Genomic DNA, 20,907 nt, shown 5'->3' on the forward strand with positions numbered 1-20,907 from the left:
GTGTTGCGGAACGGCGGGGCGCGTGGCGGGGCTTTCCCGGGGTTCCCTTTTTCCCGCCGCGACAAACCCTTCCCCAGTTGTGCGTCGCCATCCGACCGGAAACGTGAGCGGCGCTGGCTGCCGACTCCAGTTACGGCCGCCTGCTCGTGTCTGCCGCCAAGCGTGCGCGCCCGACAAAGGCGCCTTCCTACCGCAGCTTTTCTTGCTCCCCGTTCGCTTCCGACGATCCTTATATCGACGGAACGAAAAATTTCAAGTAAATTTATATTTAAAAACATATCTTGCTCAATAATTTGTTTGCGTTGGGTTCCTCAGTCGCTAAGAATTTGTTATAGCTTCAACCTCAGTATTTCACCCGACCTGCCGCCAGAAATTTGAAGATTTGTTTTTTGTGAGGAAGCAAATATCAGCTGAACACATCAAAACTCAGTATTGTGCTAGGAGCCGTGAACTGTTTAAGAGTGACAGATCAGAATATGATATCCTCACCTCATTATGCACCACTAAGTAATGCGTAATTGACCACTAGATACCATGTGCGCCGGCCAGTATAAAAGGAGGCAGGCAGTATCGTGTTGCCAGTCAATAAGGAATAAGAGCAGAAAGGGTGGATCAGGAAAACTCAGTGACTTCCGTCGTGATCTAGTCCCCTTAGTACCAAATCCGTGAGGGCATTTCAATCGACCTACAGGTGCCCAAGATGATGGTTGGCGATGTGGCTGTGAAGTGGAAACGCGAAGCAATAAGCACAGCCAAAACAAGGCCTAACAAACTTCATGTACGGATGGACTCAGACTTCCACCATTACAGAGGTTGTTTGTAAAGAAGCGCATGAGGCCAAAAGAAGGAAATACTCGTGAGCTACAGAGTGGTGTCAGCAGTCCACCAAGAACAACAGCTGTGCTTGGAGAATCAAAAAGAATGGAGTGTAGCGGTCGAGGAGCTCCTCCTAAATCAAGCATTTCTGTTGTCAGAGCTAAGCAATGCTCGGCGTGGTGTAAAGAGCCATGCCGTTGGACTCTGGACGACTGGAAACGAATGGTTTGGAGTGATGAATGTCGCCGGCCGGAGTGGCCGAGCGGTTCGAGGCGTTACAGTCTGGAACCGCGCGACCGCCAGGTCGCATGTTCGAATCCTGCCTCGGGCATGGATGTGTGTGATGTCCTTAGGTTAGTTACGTTAAAGTAGTTCTATGTTCTAGGCGACTGATGACCTCTGAAGTTAAGTCCCATAGTGCTCAGAGCCATTTGAACCATTTTTGATGAATGTCGCTATACTCTTAGGCAGTCCTAAGGAAGGGTTTCAATCTGGTGAATACCTGGAGAACTCTACCTACAGTCATGTGTAGTGCTAACAGCAAAGTACAGATGAGGTGGTATTACGGTGTGGGAGTGCTTCTCATAATTAAAGTATGATCCCATTACTGGGTTAAGAAAACTCTAAGTGCTGGTACAGCAGAGGGACAGTTGGCTGTACCAGCATGACAATTCACCGTGTCATAAAGCAGCAACTGTCAGGCAATGGTTTGTGACCAATAAGATTCATGAAATGGGTTGGCTTATCCAGAGCCCCGATATAACCAAACTGGGCACCTTGGGATGAGTTAGAACGTCGACTTGGTTCCATACATCAGGATCCAACATCACTATGTTCTTTGCTCTTGGCTCTTGGGTAAGAATGGACTGCCATTCCTACCCAGTCATTCAGATACATCAAGGAAAGTGTCCGCATTGAGTTCGGGAAATCATAAAGTCTAAAATGCCTCACGGTGTCACACCCTATATTAATGTCTACTAACAGGTATCCGGATAGCTTTGATTTTCACATGTGTGTAGTAATGCTTTTCGTTATGGGCTATTTTATTGTTTTCAGCAGCAGACAATCCATTAGTTGTATTTGTGTTTCTCCCACGCTTGATGCAGATCTAAAAATAGTCACTGCTAACCGAAATCGGCAGTCTGATTACCCAACAAGTTTGTGATCGTAGACAGAAATAAAAATATTTATTCTACACTTTCTGGATCACTGTTCTATCCGTGACCATGTCGCAGATTGTGGTACCCATTTCAGTTCACACACTCATGGAGTGCGTGATATGGTGAAAAGAGTTTACATGATATCTGATAGTACTGCTGATACAGTACACTCGATAAGTGCTCCCCAAACCTAATTTTTAAGACACTGTCGCTGGTGCCGAAAGCATTTGAGAGAAAGAAGGTAAGGCTTACGCTTGTCTTCCCCGATACTTGGATCATTAACCTACGAAGGACAGTCATGCAATTTTAATCTCATAAAAATCAAATTGCGACCATAAAGCCATGCGTTAGTCCTCCTCTACAGATTCGCCTTGAATGCGCCAAGTTTTTCCTGATTGTGGATACATATGGCGGAGATAACGGTCGTTAATCTCTGCATTTTGATCACTCGTGAGAAGTTCCACCCCGACAGTCATCACGTCATCTTTTTTTGTTTTGTCACCCGAGAAAAGAAGACGGAGTAAGTGAATGCCATCACAGGATAATCACAGGATAATACTAGGGTAATACAAAATTTAACTGTCACACAAGCAGCATGTTTGACTGTGTCCTGTGCAGAATGAGCTGTTCCGTTGTCGTGTAGAGCTCCCCGCGTCGATTCGCCTTGACAGCCTCCCATAATTAAGAATTGAAGGTACCACCTTGAGCCGGGAGTTTTTAAAATTCCATTACTCAATATGACCGGTTTCGGTGCTACACTGCACCGTCATCAGGCTCTCAGTAGGCAATTACTTGACCAAAATCAATCATCCATTATGCCGTCCTGATTTTGATCCAGTTACTGCTAATTGAAGGCCTGATGACGGTGTAGTGTAGCACTGAAAACGGTCGCACTGAAAAAAGAAATTTTAAAACCACACAGCTGAAGATGGTACCATCAATCCTCACATAATGACCGGTCATCATCCCGTTTCCCATAGACACGGGTATACAAAATGTCCGTAACCTCGACAGGGGATTTCGGTAGTATGCTCCTGTGAAAATTCGACCCGTAAAAGCATAAGCTGTTTGCACCACGTCGGCCGGAGTGGTCGAGCGGTTCTAGGCGCTTCAGTCCGGAACCGCGCGACTGCTACGGTCGCAGGTTCGAATCCTGCCCCGGGCATGATTGTGTGATGTCCTTAGGTTAGTTAGGTTTAAGTAGTTCTAAGTTCTAGGGGACTGATGACCTCAGAAGTTAAGTCCCAATCACGGAACCTGACAACGGCTGCGCGAGCAGTGTGCTGACCACATGTCCCTCCAGATCCACATCCAATGACGCCTGTCGGCTGAGGATGACACGGCACTCGGTGGGTACAGTTGGGCCTTCCGAGACCTGTTCAGACTGTCGTACGAGGAATTCAGTGTGTACCAGCAGTGCATACAAACACCAGAAAAAATAAAAAATTAATAACTTTATTTTTTCGAGGTGATAATTAAAAACTTATGAGTACCTCTTGTGAGGTGTTTCGAGGTGATGGCCAGTGTTGTCCAACAGGTTTGCCATCGGTAACTGGAAGAAGGCCGTTGGGTGTCGCCAACAGAAAGCCGGTTGCGCGGGGTCAGCCCCGCGTGCCCCACCGAACTGCGCCGTGTCGTGTGTCGTGTCGGCGCACTGGCGCGAGGCGGGCAGATCGATGCCGGAGTGCAGGTGCCATGAATAATGCACGCCGGGCCCCGCGTACCCACGCGGATGCACGCCGCCTCACTGCAGCCAGCTCAAGCTGGCGCCGTTAACGTCCACTGTGCAGTGCTTAGAGCGGCAGCGCGAGGCGCTATTCCTCTCGGCCTGAAGCGCGGGAGAGCAATTCTTTTATTTCCGTTTCCAGCTTCAGAGTTGGGACGTGAGGAGGTAACAAATACCGCCACAAGCACTGTCTGGAGCTAGCGAGGCGTGTCTGGATCACATAGCAGCCTTCGCCCTACACTGCGGTCTAGCAGATAAACGACTGGCCCTTAAAATTTCAACAACAGGAAAGCCAGCAAATGAAATCTTGTTAATTAAGCGAATACAATATAGTACTACAAAAATTAAATCCGTAAGTGATTCGGTGGTGTACAGGGTGCGAAATTTAGTAAACAGAGCTGCCACGTCTGGAAACCACAATATTGTTGTAATACGGTTGAGCATCGAGTCGAACTGAACTCGTATGCCAGAGGCAAATATGTCATTCCATGCTGCTTCAGCTCTATCACAAAGGGCATCAGTCGAAATGGCTCGCGAGTCATGGAGTGCCAATCACTTGTATGTATGTATGTATTGAACTGGGGACCTAGAAATGACGGACAGGCTTCGTCTCCGCCGTGACTCTCAGTGGTACACAACCCCACAACAGGCTACAGCAGTCCACTCACCCCACCACCGTCCCATATCGAACCCAGGGCTATTGTGCGGTTCGGCCGTCCCAGTGGATCCAGCCCCCTCCTCCCCACCCCCTGGGAACGTCTCATTCCAGACGAGTGTAACCCCAATGTTTGCGTTATAAAGTAATTATGGTGTGCGTGGACGTGGAGACAGTATTTGCGCAGCAATCGCCGACGTAGGGTAACTCAGGCGGAATAAGGAGAACCAGCCCGCATTCGCCGAGGCAGATGCAAAACTGCCTTAAAAACCATCCACAGGCTGGCCGGCACACAGGACTTCGACACTAATCCACTGGGCGGATTCGCGCCGGGGACCGGCACGTCTTCCCGTTCCAGAAGCAGTGCGTTAGACCGAACGGCTAGCCGGGCGGGCGCCAATCACTTGGTAACCGATGATCGATCAATGCCAGCAGTCGAAAACGGCCCGTATCGAGTTAGTTCACCACTGCGCGGACAACAGGCTGTCTCACTGCCTCCCTCTCTCTCTCTCTCTTTCTCTCTCTCTCTCTCTCTCTCTCTTTCTCTCTCCCTCTCTCTCTCTCTCTCCCTCTAACAGATACACTGATAGTCGACGTCTGTTTTTGTATATAATTTGCAAGTATTTCGTACAAATTGTCTGAATTACAATGAATCAAAGTTAAGGTGTGAAAACGATCCCTCTGCCGCCTAACGGACAACTGTCGTAACTCGGGAGAGCAGCAGTGTCTTGAAAGCGTAACCGTATTCGCATCTGGTGTGTGGTCTAGTAGTGGTAGACAGTAGTGCTAGAAACTACAAGCTTGTAGGACTGAGTTCTACCTCGGTCACTTTCTTTTTATTTTGCATTTTAATCTAGCAGTCATGTCTCAGTGATGTGGAGATTCGCCGGAAACGAAACGGGTCTCGGATTCCACGTTACACTGTAGCTCCCCTTTCCTTTGTGACATCCAAATGATAGCAATCGTTTCGAACTACTTCACAGCGGAAACACTTGCGAATCCAAATCCTGTGGTTTTCAGTTGTGTATGCATAGAGTAAAGATTTGCTGCAGCGCAGCAGATGATTCAGCTTTCTGCCTTCCCTGAATCCAACCTAGATGTGGACACGACTCTTTGCGTGGCACGGGAAAGAAGTCTGCCATAAAGAGTCCACGACAAAGCATTACGGCAATGCGTTTCATCACATCACTAAACCTCACAAGATGTGTGCTGTAACACGAGCTAAATGTGTAGATCATGCGTGGTTCTCCTTATTTTTTTCTTTTATTTGTGCCATCTCAACCATCCTCCGGTAGATATTGAGTCACTCACACAAACAAACACACATATGATTCGCATACAGTATTTACATTGGTTGTAATCATATTATTTACATCACGACGTGCTTGCATGACTGCCATGGCATATCACTCCAAACGCCAATTCAATATGGAACACATAACATTCATGCCTCCAGTCAACTTTTCTAGCGTGTGCTGCTTACATAGCGTAAGTTACAGGAAGTTATCATATTCACGTACTTAACTTTGTTCTCTGGACTTTATTCGTAGCCCCAAAACAAAACACGCTACGTCTGTCAGCTATTCTGGCCGTAGATACTTATTGCTACCCGTGCGAAGCCGAGCCAGGTCGATAGTCTTGTTTACAGACAATTCATGGAGACCTCGAAGATAGAGCGGAGCCGCCGACCTTAACAAGCCAGAAATGTAACAGCTTCTGTTTATATTACTGGCTATGTGAACCAGAGGTGATGAAGTTTTGTCAAATGACACCACCATACAATCACGCCCGGAGCCCGTCCTTATGACAACGATTAATGCAATACGACAGACTTCCCACACGGAAATGTTCATCGTATTGAGATACGCATAACAAGATATCATCTTAAAAGACAACATGATGCCACCCCTGTGTCCAGTGTTTGTTCGACGACCCACTGTCGATGTGAATTATTCTGCTGCTGCGTGAAAGGAAACCGCTATATTTTTCTCCATGCTATCTGTCCTTGGAACTTCAGACACTGTCGCACGTTTGTGTCGAAGCTTGTTTTGCTGCAAAAAGACCATTTCCTGAATAAAAGCACGTGACGTGGCTTTGCAATCCTTCAAGGCCGAGCGAACAGTATGTCTGTTCTCTCAGACACTTTTCGTGTGGAGCCATCGAGATCTTGCATTCATCGACTATAGATCTCCTGAGCGCATCAGTGCCACATTCGCACGACAGTCGCAGGGTCCAAACCAACACGAGCGGCTATACCGCGGAACCGTAAATTGCAGTTTCGCTGGGACAGGATCCTGTCGCTGCCGAATTACGACACATGGTCCGCAGCTCGTGGTCTTGCGGTAGCGTTCTCGCTTCTTGCGCACGGGGTCCCGGGTTCGATTCCCGGCGGGGTCAGAGATTTTCTCTACCTCGTGATGACTGGGTGTTGTGTGTTCATCATCATCATTTCATCATCGTTGACGTGCAAGTCGCCGCAGTGGCGTCAACTAAAAAGGACTTGCGATACGGCGGCCGAACATCCCCGCAAGGGGACTCCCGGCCAACAATGCCATACGATCATTTCATTTCATACGACACATGCTGGTAGCCATATCTCTTTCTCATACGAGGCATAACGCGATCTTCTCACAAACAGCACTCGAATGCGATAGAACAAATTTCGTTTATGATCACAAAATATTTTGTCCTCAGACTCAGCGGTAAACGTCTCCACGACTTTGGCTTGTGCTCGGTACAGTTCTGACGGGTGTGTATGTATCACTGTTTTCGAAAGACCGTCTGACTGCCTTCTGGGATATCCATGTGTGGCACATCCTTCAGCCCGGAGTGTTGTCCTCCTCTGCGAGCGGCTTTGTGGCGGGCCTAGGATAGAAGAGGATATCCTTATTCATGCCATGTACCAGGAGTGCACTATTTTAACAAGTTAGCATCAGTTACACATCCTTTTTTGACTCTCATTGTAATATGCACCTGAAGATGGGACACCGGTCCTAAAACAGGGTTGTGATTTCTTTTTTATGAATAAATAATTTTTACAGCTGTATCGGATTTTACGACTGATGATCTCCAGATCTGTTATAAAACATATCCTACTGTAATGGAACCATAGCGGTACTGTCAGTAACAGACAAGATGCGACAATGTCTTTATTACGTTAGAACATTTAGTAAAACAGATCTGAAGATGGTCACCGCTGACCGAACGCGCTATTCTAAGAGTAAAAGAAATTGGTCACAGACTAAACAAAAAGAAATTATATGTGCACTTTCTGAATCGCCATTTTATTCACGACGCTGTTGTAGTTTGTGATTTAAATGCGACTTCTGGATGACGTTACTTCTACCTGCTTTGTTCGTTTGCACTGCGCTGGCAATCACTTGCATATGAAGCGTGCCATGTCAGTCTGACGTGTCTTGCATGTAATCTGGATGAGTTTGCAATTTTAATGGCCACCAATGCACTTTTATGGCTTTCTAGGTATCAAAGTCAAACTTATTCGTAGTAGGACTATGCTGTGGCCAAATCAGATACGCCTTTTTTATAGGCCTACGGTGTGGTTATTTCCTCTTAGACTTGTCCTTTTCGGAAAATATACTCGTATGTTACCAACGAGTACTGACTTATTGAGGTCACCCAGAAAGTAGGTTTCTCTAGACCCTCTGGAAACATTGACTGATACATGTGCGGCAAATACTGAGCTTGTAACAATCCCCTCCGTCCCACTTAACGGGGCAATACCGTTAATGTATTTCGGTGCTGCGGTCAACACGCTCCACGCTTTTCTGTCTCACGTGGCTCTATTTTCATGCGTTTATGTGCTTTAAAAATATAAACATGCCTTCTTCTACCGCTGCAGGCGAAGGAACGGCTAATCGGTGGACGTGAATCAACTCAGCGCACTAGTGTACTAGTGATGTTTTTAACGTCGTCACCGGTTTCGCTTTAACCCTCGAGGCAAGATTAAAAACAACTTAACTCCCATCCAATAATCCGGTTTCACAGTGAACGTACTCGAAACATACAATCACAGTAATCTCCATTTCATCTCCAAGTTGTCTGCAATGTCCATGAGTATCTCAGCACAGAAATAAATCTTGTTACAACAGTTCAGAGACGTGAAGACAGCAACGTCACGACAAAACTAAACTCACTAGTTTCCCCAGCAGTCCGATTTATTCCTACTTTAATAAATTTCGCCGAATCTGTGTCTTCAAGTAGCACCTCCTTTCCAAGCTAGCTCCCTAATGTGGCATAAAACTATCGAAAAATAATAACACCAATTTTTCGAGACACAGCGGTCGAAACGGTATTTTTACAACAAACCTGTTACCCTGAAATAAAGAAAACGGAGCTAAAATGATAAAATCCACCTACAAAACATTGAATCTTCGGCAAACACCCTCAGATCCAACTGGATACACCTCCTTTCCTCATCTAGGATCGCCTACAAACTCCTAGAATTATGTGAGTTCAAAGCAACTTCCGGAACGTCGTAAACACTCTCATTACTTCAGTTTCTACAGATGATAGCAAACATTTATTCGGAGATTCTACCTGTCACTAATTTGGCAAACTAAGGACCAGAGATGTTTCGTTTACACCATGGGAAACCCACCGAGTACTTCGTGTGATTTAAATCCTGCAGAGTGCCATGGCAGCCCGGACTGGACACAATATCTCCCCATTCGCCTAAGCTTGGCGATAAAGAGATTGTCCTAGGCCACATGCTGTTTGCAGCAGCTTAATCGCAATTTAACGGTTCTCCATAACTCGCTGCCGTGTTTCCTTTGACATCGTCAGTCTTTATACAAATGTCCCTGTCGATGTAACCATAGCCCTTGTAAAAAGAACCTACTAAAACATAAAAAACTAGGTAAAATTCAGACTGCGGAACTGATTAGTTTGTTTAAAGTCGTTTTGAAATACAATTATTTCACTTTTAATGGGAAAATGTATATGCAACCAGATGGTTTGGCAATGGGTAGTCCCCTCGCTGGTATTTTGGCAGATGTTTTCATCAACACTCTGGAAATAACGTTCTTCAATTCAAGTTCAGAATTACGCCACAAAATCCGTTATTATGCACGTTATGTTGACGAAATTATCATTGCTTTTGATGGTACCGATGATGAGTTAGAGCTTCTCTTCAATACTTTCAATGGTTTACATGAAAAAATTTTCTACACAAAAGAACTTCAGAATGAAAAATGGTGAACTTAACTTTCTTGATTTGTTGTTGTTGTGGTCTTCAGTCCTGAGACTGGTTTGATGCAGCTCTCCATGCTACTCTATCCTGTGCAAGCTTCTTCATCTCCCAGTACCTACTGCAACCTACATCCTTCTGAATCTGCTTAGTGTATTCATCTCTTGGTCTCCCTCTACGATTTTTACCCTCCACGCTGCCCTCCAATGCTAAATTTGTGATCCCTTGATGCCTCAAAACATGTCCTACCAACCGATCCCTTCTTCTAGTCAAGTTCTGCCACAAACTTCTCTTCTCCCCAGTCCTATACAATACCTCCTCATTAGTTACGTGATCTACTCACCTTATCTTCAGCATTCTTCTGTAGCACCACATTTCGAAAGCTTCTATTCTCTTCTTGTCCAAACTAGTCATCGTCCATGTTTCACTTCCATACATGGCTACACTCCATACAAATACTTTCAGAAACGACTTCCTGACACTTAAATCTATACTCGATGTTAACAAATTTCTCTTCTTCAGAAACGATTTCCTTGCCATTGCCAGTCTACATTTTATATCCTCTCTACTTCTACCATCATCAGTTATTTTACTCCCTAAATAGCAAAACTCCTTTACTACTTTAAGTGTCTCATTTCCTAATCTAATTCCCTCAGCATCACCCGATTTAATTTGACTACATTCCATTATCCTCGTTTTGCTTTTGTTGATGTTCATCTTATATCCTCCTTTCAAGACACTGTCCATTCCGTTCAACTGCTCTTCCAAGTCTTTTGCTGTCTCTGACAGAATTACAATGTCATCGGCGAACCTCAAAGTTTTTACTTCTTCTCCATGAATTTTAATACCTACTCCGAATTTTTCTTTTGTTTCCTTTACTGCTTGCTCAATGAACAGATTGAATAACATCGGGGAGACTCTACAACCCTGTCTCACTCCTTTCCCAACCACTGCTTCCCTTTCATTCCCCTCGACTCTTATAACTGCCATCTGGTTTCTGTACAAATTATAAATAGCCTTTCGCTCCCTGTATTTTACCCCTGCCACCTTCAGAATTTGAAAGAGAGTATTCCAGTTAACATTGTCAAAAGCTTTCTCTAAGTCTACAAATGCTAGAAACGTAGGTTTGCCTTTTCTTAATCTTTCTTCTAAGATAAGTCGTAAGGTTAGTATTGCCTCACGTGTTCCAACATTTCTACGGAATCCAAACTGATCTTCCCCGAGGTCCGCTTCTACCAGTTTTTCCATTCGTCTGTAAAGAATTCGCGTTAGTATTTTGCAGCTGTGACTTATTAAACTGATTGTTCGGTAATTTTCACATCTGTCAACACCTGCTTTCTTTGGGATTGGAATTATTATATTCTTCTTGAAGTCTGAGGAAATTTCGCCTGTCTCATACATCTTGCTCACCAGATGGTAGTGTTTTGTCATGACTGGCTCTCCCAAGGCCATCAGTAGTTCTAATGGAATGTTGTCTACTCCCGGGGCCTTGTTTCGACTCAGGTCTTTCAGTGCTCTGTCAAACTCTTCACGCAGTATCTTATCTCCCATTTCGTCTTCATCTACAAACTCTTCCATTTCCATAATATTGTCCTCAAGTACATCGCCCTTGTATAAACCCTCTATATACTCCTTCCACCTTTCTGCCTTCCCTTCTTTGCTTAGAACTGGGTTGCCATCTGAGCTCTTGATATTCATGCAAGTGGTTCTCTTCTCTCCAAAGGTCTCTTTAATTTTCCTGTAGGCAGTATCTATCTTACCCCTAGTGAGACAGGCCTCTACATCCTTACATTTGTCCTCTAGCCATCACTGCTTAGCCATTTTGCACTTCCTGTCGATCTCATTTTTGAGACGTTTGTATTCCTTTTTGCCTGCTTCATTCACTGCATTTTTATGTTTTCTCCTTTCATCAATTAAATTCAATATTTCTTCTGTTACCCAAGGATTTCTATTAGCCCTCGCCTTTTTACCTACTTGATCGTCTGCTGCCTTCACTACTTCATCCCTCAGAGCTACCCATTCTTCTTCTACTGTATTTCTTTCCCCCTTTCCTGTCAATTGTTCCCTTATGCTCTCCCTGAAACTCTCTACAACCTCTGGTTCTTTCAGTTTATCCAGGTCCCATCTCCTTAAATTCCCACCTTTTTGCAGTTTCTTCAGTTTCAATCTGCAGTTCATAACCAATAGATTGTGGTCAGAATCCACATCTGCCCCTGGAAATGTCTTACAATTTAAAACCTGGTTCCTAAATCTCTGTCTTACCATTATATAATCTTGATTTAACAATTTCTATACAGAATAGTTCCTTCAATTTCAACATTTTCCGTAAGGAAGCGTATTCAGATAATGTCATCCCTGCTGACGCAACTCATCCAAAAGCTCATAAACTGGCGTTTTCTCATTCTGCCATTCACCGTATGGTAACTACTCCTTCATCACCTGCCGATCAACAAAAAGAATTGAATGTCATCAAAGCGATTGCGGTTAATAATGGGTGCAATGAGAATATGATTGATTACATGTTCAGTAAGAAATCTTCCCAAAACTGTTCGACTTTGAACAACAACCTCCCCACTGATAGCAAGGAAGCTAAAAAATTTATTTCTATTCCTTTCTTGGGCAATATATCATATAGGATAAAAGTCTTCTAACGAAAAAATATAACTGTAACGTCTCCTTCTCTACAGATAACAGTTTAAAGAGAAATCTTGTACATTCAGTAGAGATCGCCGGCGATTGGGTTTCCAATTCAGGGTTTTACAAACTAACCTGTAATAACTGTCCTTCATATTATATTGGTCAAACAGGCAGAGCTGTGAAAACAAGATATAAAGAACACCTATTAGGTAAAAAAGGAGCGAATATACACAATTATACTTTTGCTGAACACCTCCTGATAGCCAGTCACACGCCAAAACATTTAGAAGACACTGTTATCCTACACAGAGAAGACAAAGGGCGTAGATTAGATCTGTGGGAAGAGTTACAAATTTTCAAACATCTTGAGCTCAAGGACGGTAACATACTGAACGACCAGTTGAACCTTGCTTGTAGACAATTTTTCGAAGGCTTTAAACCTGTACTGTTTACGGTATAATATTAATGCTGGTAACCTTAGTGGTTTATTTCCTCAGGAAGCTATGATGCACTTTCAGTGCTTTAAGCTCACTACCCCTTGTGTAATGGTGGTTTTGTCGCGATGTATGTTTTCTACTACATCGGCCCTCATGTGATTTTGCCTGGCTCTAAAAATTTTTGTTTTCCCTGTGTATGTGTATTAACAGGATCGTGTACCAGTGTTCGTAATTCTTTCTTGACAAGAGCCATTATTGTCAGTTTTAAAGTTCTGACATGTATACCGTTTATGGGCTTCACTAATGCAGTAATATATTTCTTTGCATTTTGGCTGTATATGCCACTGGGCGTAAGTTTCTCGGCGTAAGCGCCACCTGCCTTTTTTGATGTGTAACTACATTATTTGTACCAATGCTCCCATACTGTTATAACGGGAGTATTAGTTTCCTTCCTTTTTTATCGTTACTTTACCTAAGGACGTTATTAATATTGATAATTTACACGTTGCCTTTATACGCCAATTGGCACATGTTTCTCGGCATGAGCGCCCCCTGCCCTGTTTTCAGAGTAACTACGCTCGCCGATTACACTCAGTTGGTTGTGAGCTCTGCAAGATCGATGAGCTATTTTATATTTACGTGACAAACGCTAATTCTAGGGCTATATTTTATTTTTGACACATGGATCTATGCCGACAATTGTAAAAACGGCGATGGTACATTAGTCCTTACTAATGTAAAATTGTAAGTACCAGTCGTCGTTATCAGACTTCAGTAATACAAGAGTTCTCTAATTTGTGTTAAAATTTATTCTTGGCTTCTAAATTTCATACTTTTCTAATGTAAGCTATGATGTTCATTGTCCTTTGGCTACCTTCTGAACCTAGGTAAAGAATTTCTTTATCCATTGCAACTGGTCGGCTGTTTATAATTTGATAACCATACAATTACAAATATCCCTTGTATGGACGTAAATAAATACATTGCTATCCTACACTGCTGCGAGTAGCCATAAGTATTTGTAAATGTGTGAATGTATACTAATAAAACGTATGTAATTAATATTAAATTAGATTTAAACAGTTACACAGCATGATTCCATGTTGTTCTTACAGACTCTCAGTGCTGATTAAGAATGACAAATGTATCAATTTGAAGTATGGGACCGAAGTCCTGGAGGACAAAGTCGAAAGGTGTAAGTGGATATCGAGTCATGTGCCGCCTTAGCTTTGCGCAACGCTCAGAATAAAGACCCCGGTTTCCGAAACCTGATCAAAACTTACAGGATTCCTGCTGAATAGTTCCCAGTGGCCCCAGCTAATTTCTCCTATTGATAGACTAGTAACAGCGCACGTAACTTGATGTCAGACAGACCAAAATACCTAAGACTACGGTAAAGTAATAATGAGTTCCATTTACCTGCATAAGTGTCGCAAGCTGCTACATTTACAACAGTCGTTAAAAATGACGTCCCCCTGCGTGGAAGCAGGCACTGCATCGCCGCACAAATTTCTACCGCATCCGTTCTAATATCTTCAGTGTGGTCTGAACAGTGTCGTAGGCAGCGGAATTCTTGCCAGCAGATCCTCTTCAGTTTCGACAGGCGTCTTGTACACAAGACTCTTGACACGGCCCCACAAGAAGAAATCAAGTAGTATGAGATCAAGTGAGTGTACTGGCCACGAAACAGAACCTCCGCTACCCATCCAGTTTTCAGGAAATGTGTGATCCAGGTGTTCCCGAACCCTCAGTCCTAGGTGTCCGCCCCCGGTAGCTGAGTGGTCAGCGCGACAGAATGTCAATCCTAAGGGCCCGGGTTCGATTCCCGGCTGCGTGGGAGATTTTCTCCGAACAGGAACTGGGTGTCGTGTTGAGCTAATCATCATCATTTCATCCCCATCGACGCGCAAGTCGCCGAAGTGGTGTCAAATCGAAAGACTTGCACCCGGTGAACTGTCTACCGCCGGCCGGGGTGGCCGAGCGTTTCTAGGCGCTACAGTCTGGAACCGCGCGACCGTCCTTAGGTTAGTAAGGTTTAAGTAGTTCTAAGTTCTAGGGGACTGATGACCTCAGAAGTTAAGTCCCATAGTGCTCAGAGCCATATGAACCATTTTTTTGAACTGTCTACCCGAGGGGAGGCCCCAGTCACACGGCATTTACATTTAGTCCAAGGTGAGGTGGGGCCCCATCGTGTTGGCGCTATAACTGCTGACGAATAACCAGTGGCATACGTAACAGAACCTGGCACTCTGATCAACACTGTGTACACAAGTGCCTTTAATTGGGGAGGAAGAAGAAAAGGGCCTAGTCCGTAAACATTGACTGTGCCTGCCAACACGCTGACTGATAAATCTGTGTTGAAAGTTCTTGATCCACTCTAGCAAGCACTGCATCGTCGGAAGTCCGTGAAGTTGCTCGTCCTCCTCGATCGTTGTACTGTGGTACCAATAGCTCTGTTTCACTTAATCGTTGGAACAATCATGGTGTGAGCCGGTTGTTTTCTACGCAGATTTTGGTCTTGTTCAACCTTCTCTATTGCTTTCTTTGCTTGCCCACACAAGAAAATCATGTCTGCAAGTTCCATCACCGGTACAACCGATTTGGTTGGGGCTGATGGACGTCAGTACTTCAATTTGTAAACACACACTGCGGTTTACTACGGTAAAAACGTTGTGCAACAGAATTTCTCAAGTCAGTACCCAGTGCGCCCTCTGCATTAGATTAGTTGAGTTGTTATCCCTACCTCGACACCTAAATGTTCATTGGGATTGCCTACCCTACCATCTTAGCAACAACAGTACATGTGAAACTTCCTGGCAGATTAAAACTGTGTGCCTGACCGAGACTCGAACTCGGGACCTTTGCCTATCGCGGGCAAGTGCTCTACCAACTGAGCTACCCAAGCACGACTCACGCCCCGTCCTCACAGCCTTACTTCTGCCAGTATCTCGTCTCTTACCTCCCAAACTTTACTGTCAGAAGTAAGGCTGTGAGGACAGGGCGTGGGACGTGCTTGGGTAGCTCAGTTGGTAGAGCACTCACCCACGAAAGGCAAAGGTCCCGAGTTCGACTCTCGGTCCGGCACACAGTTTTAATCTGCCAGGAAGTTACAAATCAGCTCATTGTAACAGTACATGTATTCCACTGTCAGAGGTATCAGAATGATTTTCACTTATAACGTTCGACTCGGTCGTTTTCGGACCAGGGTCCCGTGCCTCAAACTAATACGTTATTGTTTCTTCACCATCTCTGCAAGTCGTACGGCCAACACGGTACTCGCTGTATATGTGCCGAAGCTACAGAACTGTACTTGTTGACAGGGCCAACTATACAAAAAAACAAATACTGAACGGCTGATAATATACATTCATTGTAGTGCTCTGTCTGACCTCGGCAGTGAGCAGTGCTGTTACTGTGTGTTGCAGGCGTACGACTGGTGGCTGGCCGACATGTACCTGGGCAACCCGCTGCCGCTACCCGTCAACTCCAACCCCGGCATGGTGTTCCCGCCGCGCAGCTTCCGCTCGGCGCACGACCAGGCGCAGTTCGCTGCGCGCTTCCTGCGCTGCCTGCTTGACCACAAGGACGTGCTCGACTGGTGCGTCACACCTCTCTCCTCCCCTGGCAGATCCGAGGGCCGGCAGCCGCCCGAGTCAAGCGCCACCTATGAAATTTGTGCCCCATTATACGCTTAGCTGTTCGATTCATTTACGAATTTGCTACAATTAAGAGACTCATTTATTTGACCTTTCAGAGACATTTTGGTAAAATTAAAAAGCCGTTAACGATTCCAGTAGTAATATCGGTAAGCGGACGATGTTCCTAACCAACTGTTCTCAGATTAATTTTCAGTTTTTACCGATGTTTAAGTGGACCAAATGGTACACGATTCTATTGTCGGTACATAGTGTCCATCAGGGAAAATATTTCGGCGACCATATACACTGGAGAACCAAAGAAACTGGTGTAGGCACGCGTATTCAAATACAGAGATATATAAACAGCCAGAAAACGGCGCTGCCGTCGGCAACGCCTATATAAGACTATAAGTGTCCGACGCAATTGTTAGATCGGTTACTGCTGCTACAACTGCAGGTTATCAAGATTTAAGTGAGTTTGAACGTGGTGTTATAGTCGACGCACGAGCGATAGGACACAGCATCTCTGAGGTGGCGACGAAGTGGGGATTTTCCCGTACGACCATTTCACGAGTGTACCGTGAATACCAGGAATCCGGTAAAACATCAAATCTCCGACATCCCTGCGGCCGGAAAATGATCCTGCAAGAACGGGACCAACGACGACTGAAGAGAATCGACAACGTGACAAAAGTGCAACCCTTCCGCAAATTGCTGCAGATTTCAGTGCTGGGCCATCAGCAAGTCTCAGTGTGCGAACCATTCAATGAAACATCATCGATATGGGCTTTCGGAGCCCAAGGTCCACTAGTGTACCATCAATGACTGCACGGCGCAAAGCTTTACGCCTCGCCTGGGCACGTCAACACCGACATTGGACTGTTGACCACTGTAACATGTTGCCTGGTCGGGCGAGTCTCGTTTCAAATTGTATCGAGTGGACGGACGTGTACGGATATGGAGAAAACCTTATGAATCCACGGATCATACATGTCAGCAGGCGACTGTCTAAGCTAGTAGAAGCTCTGTAATAGTGTGGGGGCGTGTGCAGTGTGAGTGATATGGGGCCGCTGATATGTATACATACGACTCTCACAGCTGAGACGTACGTAAGCATCCTGTCTGATCATCTGCATCCATTCATGTCCATTGCGAATTCCGACGGACTTGGGCAATTCCAGTTGGACAATCCGACACCCCATACGCCCAGAATTCCTACAGAGTGGCTCGAGGAACACTTCCGCTGGCCACCACACTTCCCAGACATGAAAATTATTTAGCATATCTAGGATGCCCCGCAACATGCTGTTCAGAAGAGATCTCCAAGCCCTCGTACTCTTACACATTTATGGACAGCCCTGCAGGAATCATGGTGCCAGTTCCCTCCTGCATTACTTCAGGCATCAGTCGGGTCCACGCCACGTCGTGTTGCGACACTTCTCCATGCTCACGGAGGTCCTACACGATATTAGGCAGGTATACCAGTTTCTTGGGCTCTTCAGTGGCTAGGCCGGAGTGGCCGTGCGGTTCTAGGCGCTACAGTCTGGAACCGAGCGACCGCTACGGTCGCAGGTTCGAATCCTGCCTCGGGCATAGATGTATGTGATGTCCTTAGGTTAGTTAGATTTAATTAGTTCTAAGTTCTAGGCGACTGATGACCTCAGAAGTTAAGTCGCATAGTGCTCAGAGCCATTTGAAGCCATTTTTGCTCTTCAGTGTATGTCACTATTGTCAAGTGCGCTGACGAACTGTCCTTGAGATTCAAGGCCGACTTACATCCATTTCCCCTCTCGGGTCGATCGATACGCTTTCCGGATCCATAGGCATGCATCAGGAACCGATGGGACGATTGTGGCAGCATAAAAGATCACCTCGATCATCGGAAGAGATCCGATGTACTCGTATGTGTGAATAAAACATATTCTGGACAAACAGTGCGCGTCATTGAAGATTGTTTACGTGCATACTTAAGCGACGAAAGAAAATTTGTGCTAAGCCCGGGATTGGAAACCGGGTGAGCTGTTCACTAGGCAAATGCGCAAACAAGTACGCCACCCTGACACAGTGACTTTGCACGACTGCACGGACTACCCTAGCACGCCTCCCTTCCCAGTTCAGATTGTTATTCACTCTCCAGCCCTCTTGGTATTCTTCCAAAATTCGAAAAACATTGCAGAGGCTCTCCAACTGTATCGGAACAGCACCCCAGCATCGAACGAAACAGGGCATCGTGCCTGAAATCCAATGATGAATCAAATGAAACTATATACCAAGTGGGCTGATGAGTGAATGTAAATTTTGATTGGGGAGGTAGGCGTGCTAGGGTGCTTCGTGTATTTGTGCAAAGCCATTGTGCCAGGGTGGCGCACTTGATTGCGCTTTTGCCTAGTGAGCTCGAATCCCGGCCTTCATTCGTCGCTTCAGTCTGCGCACATATAGGCCTGTCACAGATGTTTGAGTCTTGAAAAGGTCTCCGCAACCGTATAGTTACATTTCATTCGAGATTGTTGCCGAGAGCACCAGTGGCACACTAATTAATGTATCCTAACAAGTCGTTGGTCACAGAGCACTGTTTATCCCAGGCTCATACGATGGAATACGAACGCACCAGTATGGTAGTATGACGTCGGATTCTTGGGACAGCGTCGTTAGAGAGGCGATTTAAATAAGCACTGGGTACGATCTCATAAACTGGGACTGCGGCTATAGTTGCAGCAGTGGATCTAATTAAGGAAGAGACATTCACCAACCACAAAGATCTAGCGGCTATGGCGGATGGAGCGCCCACATCCAGGCTCCCACAGCCTTCGGTTGACTGCTACAGATGCCGAGACAATCGGCTCGTCAGCCATCGACGCGCGCTTTCGGCTTCAGATCGTTTGCCGAGCGTCCCGACGGAGATGTGGATAGAAACCGGCCTTTTGGTCCCAGAAGGCCAGCGCATCTAATAATCGCGACATGTCGGATCGCCGAAATATTGCGTCCGCTGGAGACTATGAACCGCATCCAGAATGATTCAGCTGCCCCTACCACTGTCAGTTTATGCAACCCACTATGTTAATTCCAGAGGTCATAAAGCAAGTGCGAGGTTTTTATATTCTCTCGCTCGCTATGCGCAAACTATTAGTCCTACGGAAAAAATAAACACGACCTTTTTGTAGGAAATTCAATGTTGTTAAATTTTGTACTGGAATACGTTTTCGCTTATGGCAACGGTTTTCGAATTATTCAAGAAAAACGTACAAAAGTTACCTTCAAGGCACCTCCATCCCACACTCATCGCTCACCAGTCGGAATTTACAGTATGCTCTTAGTAGCACTCCCTCCTACCACAGTACAAAAATTTCCGAACTGCATGAACTATTACCGATACTTGATCTTTTTGGTCTTTATTGACTATTATTAAGCCACCGGATTAATCGGCTATTTCGTTAACAGCATTAATTTAAACGTTCCCCTGACGGTAATGAAAGAAAAATACTTTTGTAAATGTTACGCTGAAACTAATTACGTTGACAATTCGATAAAAACTTAACCCTCACAAGCACATTAGTTTCGTAGACAGAATCCCGGACGAATACAACGATGTAATTGTTTATTTTAAGTTAAAATTCTCAAAATTGGTATCTAAAATTTACACAAACATCGATTCTACAATCTTTAGATGCTCGACTAAGCCGCAGAGTTAACAGTCCCGACTGATGAAGACCAAAAAAAATTCTGATGTGGGAAACAAGTCGTGCAGTGGCAAATTTTTGTGCAGTGATAAGAGGGAGTGGCAGGAACGATATACCTTAATTCTGACCTTTGGGTGCTGAGTGTGGGAGAGGGGGTGCATTCGAAGATAACTTTTGTACGCTTTTCTTGAATAACTCGAAAATTACGGCCTCTAGCGAAAACTTCTCTCAGTACAAAATTTAACTACTAAAATTTTCCGTAGGACTAATAGTTTGCGCGTAGCGAGCGAGAGAAAATGAAAATCTCGCGCGTGCTTTATGAAGCCCACATATAACATTGCGGATTGCATAAATATACAGCGGCAGGGGCACCTGAATTACCTTGTATATACGCGTGGACTGTGCAATAACCTCCTATTCGCTTCGTAATGATTGAACCCTGGCTTCAAGCGCTTAATCGTATCACGAACATCGGTTTCTGGCAGCTCTCTGGAACCCCTGAAATCTTTTTATGTGTGAATATTATATTGTGACTGAAAATGGGGTGAAAGATGGAATTTTCGTAAAAAGTCTCGACTGCACAAGTTAAAAGCTATAACTCTGTTTTCTGAGACCCAGCGAGGTGGCGCAGTTGGCTAGCACACTGGACTCGCATTCGGGAGGACGACGTTTCAAATACGCATCCGGGCATCCAGATTTACGTTTTCCGTGATTTCCATAATTCTCTCCAGGCGGGGATGCGGGGATGGTTCCTTTAAGACAGAACTGTCCATTCCATTCCTTACCCTTGAAACATTGCGAACTTGTGCGTCGTCTATATTGGAATCGATGCCGACCGGACGTTAAACATTGATCTTCCTTCTTTTTCTTTTTTCTGAGGAGCTATCGTTGCTTTCCCTTAACCTTTTTATAGTAATAATGACGGACGTAGATTGTTGAAATTCTCCTCATGGTT

The 20,907-nt window shown here is 45.1% G+C and overlaps 1 protein-coding gene across 1 annotated transcript in view; it reads left to right on the forward strand.

Moving 5' to 3' along the window:
- The first annotated feature begins 16,068 nt into the window (after positions 1 to 16,068).
- LOC126196251 (choline O-acetyltransferase) overlaps positions 16,069 to 20,907 on the forward strand; it is a 142,206-nt gene continuing 137,367 nt past the window's right edge. Inside the window, exon 1 of the mRNA XM_049934553.1 lies at positions 16,069 to 16,235. Within this exon, the coding sequence (XP_049790510.1) occupies positions 16,087 to 16,235 (149 nt within the window). The 5' untranslated portion in view covers positions 16,069 to 16,086. The remainder of the gene's footprint in view (positions 16,236 to 20,907) is intronic.

Source organism: Schistocerca nitens, chromosome 1 (genome assembly GCF_023898315.1).
Source record: "Schistocerca nitens isolate TAMUIC-IGC-003100 chromosome 1, iqSchNite1.1, whole genome shotgun sequence".
Taxonomy (NCBI): domain Eukaryota; kingdom Metazoa; phylum Arthropoda; class Insecta; order Orthoptera; family Acrididae; genus Schistocerca; species Schistocerca nitens.